Below are 2,343 nucleotides of genomic sequence, written 5' to 3'. Positions count from 1 at the left end.
TAAGTAAAGTCTTCCGCATTCAATATTTAGGATATGTATACAGTAGCGACCTTAAATTAAGTAGAAAATTTCAAGTCGTTACATCTAATAATATGAACTCAGATGTGAAATCACTCTAACATGAATATGTTTCATTTTACTACGCTTGTGCTCGGTTCGTGCTCTACGTGAGATGAGAATACATATGGGGTCACTCACTTTATATACAAATTTCTACTAGGGTCGTGGTTTAACAATATGAACTTGTATGTGAGGTCAGTTCTTGCATATATATAAGATGATCCTCTAGGATCGTATCCTTCATGATAAGGTCACGCTCTACATGTTTATGAGATGGTCTACTAAGGTCGTACACAATGTGTTAAGAATTAAGGTCCCGACGAAAACACAAGCAAACAATGAACTAATTGAAAAGAACTATGAACTTAAAAGTTCTAAAACCATAAATCAAATAAAATAACAACTAACAACATTGTTTAATAATTTGTAAACAACTCGGATTTTGAGTGATTTCTTCACAAACGGCTCGGTTTCGGCCCTATTGACATGGCTATTTCCTTCAGCACATATTTCTTGATCTTTCCGGTCGATGTTTTTGGCAGCTCCGCCATGAACACCACCGTCTTCGGCACCATAAATCGTGGTAGCTTCCCTCTGCAATACTCAATAATCTCCTCCTCCGTCGGCTTTCGAGTCAATCCTTCTCTCAAGCTAACAAACGCACACGGCGTCTCCCCCCAAAACTCATCCGGTCGCGCCACCACCGCCGCCTCATTCACGGATGGATTCGTATACAAAACCGATTCCACCTCAACGCTGCTCAAATTCTCTCCGCCGCTTATAATCACATCCTTCGATCGGTCCTTGATCTCCAAATATCCATCAGGATGCATCACTCCAACATCTCCGGTAAGGAACCACCCCTCGTCGGTCATCGACTTTGCCGTAGCTTCTCGATCTTTCCAATACCCAACCATGATCGATCCTCCTCTCACAACAATCTCTCCGATCGAAACTCCGTCTTGTTTCACACTCTTTCCGGTCTCTAAATCAACCACATCTACGGCCGCCACCGCTGCAGTCCTCACACCTTGCCGCGCTTTCAACCGCGCCTGCTCTGTCGCCGGTAGCCGGTTCCACTCTGTCTTCCAAGAGCAGCAAATCACCATCCCTGCTGTCTCCGTCAATCCGTATCCATGAGTAACATCAAACCCTAACGATTCAATGCGAAACAAAACCGCCGCAGGTAGTGGTGCTCCGCCAGTGAGAATCTTGACCGGCCGATCAAGCGGTCGGTCATCCAAAGAGTTCGTTAGCATATTCAACACCACCGGAGCTGCACACATGTGTGTGACGTGATGGCGACGAATTAGGGAAAAAATCAACGCCGCATCGAATTTTCTAATGCATACATTTGTGCCACCAACGGCGGCGATTCCCCAGGAAAAACTCCATCCATTGATGTGAAACATCGGTAATGTCCATAAATAAACTGAATTCTTCGGAACGCCCCATTCGAGAAGCGAATCGAAAGCAGCTATGAAAACCCCTCTGTGACAGTGAACCACTCCCTTCGGCGACGACGTGGTTCCAGAGGTGTAGTTCAGAACGATCGGATCCCATTCACTAATCGGCCGAATCCACTGGAACTTAGAATCACCTTTTTGAATCATTTCCTCATACGAATCGACAAAATCGATACGAATTGAAACAGAGGACGACAACGATTCCTCCTCCGCCGCCGCAGCATCGTCGTCGATGAGGACGAGCGACGGCGGATTTGTCTCCGGTGGGAACAAGGCCAATGCATCGAAGATTAGGGCACAATAGGCTTGATCGACAAAGACGAGTTTCGATTCGCTATGGAAGAGAAGCGTGGAGATGGTTCGAGCGTCAAGGCGGGTATTGATTGTGTTGAGGATGGCGCCGGCCATCGGAACAGCGAAGTGGAGTTCGTACATGGGGGGAGTGTTGGGAGAGATGACGGAGACGACGTGGCCTCTCTGGATGCCGGAGGAGGAAAGGGAAGAGGCGAGTTGAAGGCATCGATGGTGAGTCTCCGACCAGGTGTAGGTGGTGTCGCCGTAGATGATGGACGGAGAGTCGCCGTAGATTGTGGCGGCTCTCTCGAGGAAGCCAATGGGAGTGAGGGGAGAGGAATTAGGAGTTCTTGGCTTCAAATCTTCCATGGAAATGGATTTGGAGGATTTCGTTAGTGCTCTGTAATGGCTGCTCTGTTTCTGTCTCTGCAAATATGGGAAGTTAGAGGAATGAAAGACGACAGGATAATTTATTATAAAAAAAAAAAAAAAAAAAAAAAAAAAAAAAAAAAAAAAAAAAAAA

At 46.1% G+C, this 2,343-nt stretch overlaps 1 protein-coding gene across 1 annotated transcript in view; it reads right to left on the bottom strand.

Annotated features, from left to right (window-relative positions):
- Nucleotides 1-387: 387 nt before the first annotated feature.
- The window catches only part of LOC111811826 (probable acyl-activating enzyme 5, peroxisomal), a 2,281-nt gene continuing 325 nt past the window's right edge, over nucleotides 388-2,343 (bottom strand). Inside the window, exon 2 of the mRNA XM_023698870.1 lies at nucleotides 388-2,246. Within this exon, the coding sequence (XP_023554638.1) occupies nucleotides 516-2,246 (1,731 nt within the window). The 3' untranslated portion in view covers nucleotides 388-515. The remainder of the gene's footprint in view (nucleotides 2,247-2,343) is intronic.

The sequence above is a fragment of the Cucurbita pepo genome, chromosome LG01 (genome assembly GCF_002806865.2).
Source record: "Cucurbita pepo subsp. pepo cultivar mu-cu-16 chromosome LG01, ASM280686v2, whole genome shotgun sequence".
Taxonomy (NCBI): domain Eukaryota; kingdom Viridiplantae; phylum Streptophyta; class Magnoliopsida; order Cucurbitales; family Cucurbitaceae; genus Cucurbita; species Cucurbita pepo.
This window is presented reverse-complemented; position numbering and strand designations above follow the sequence as displayed.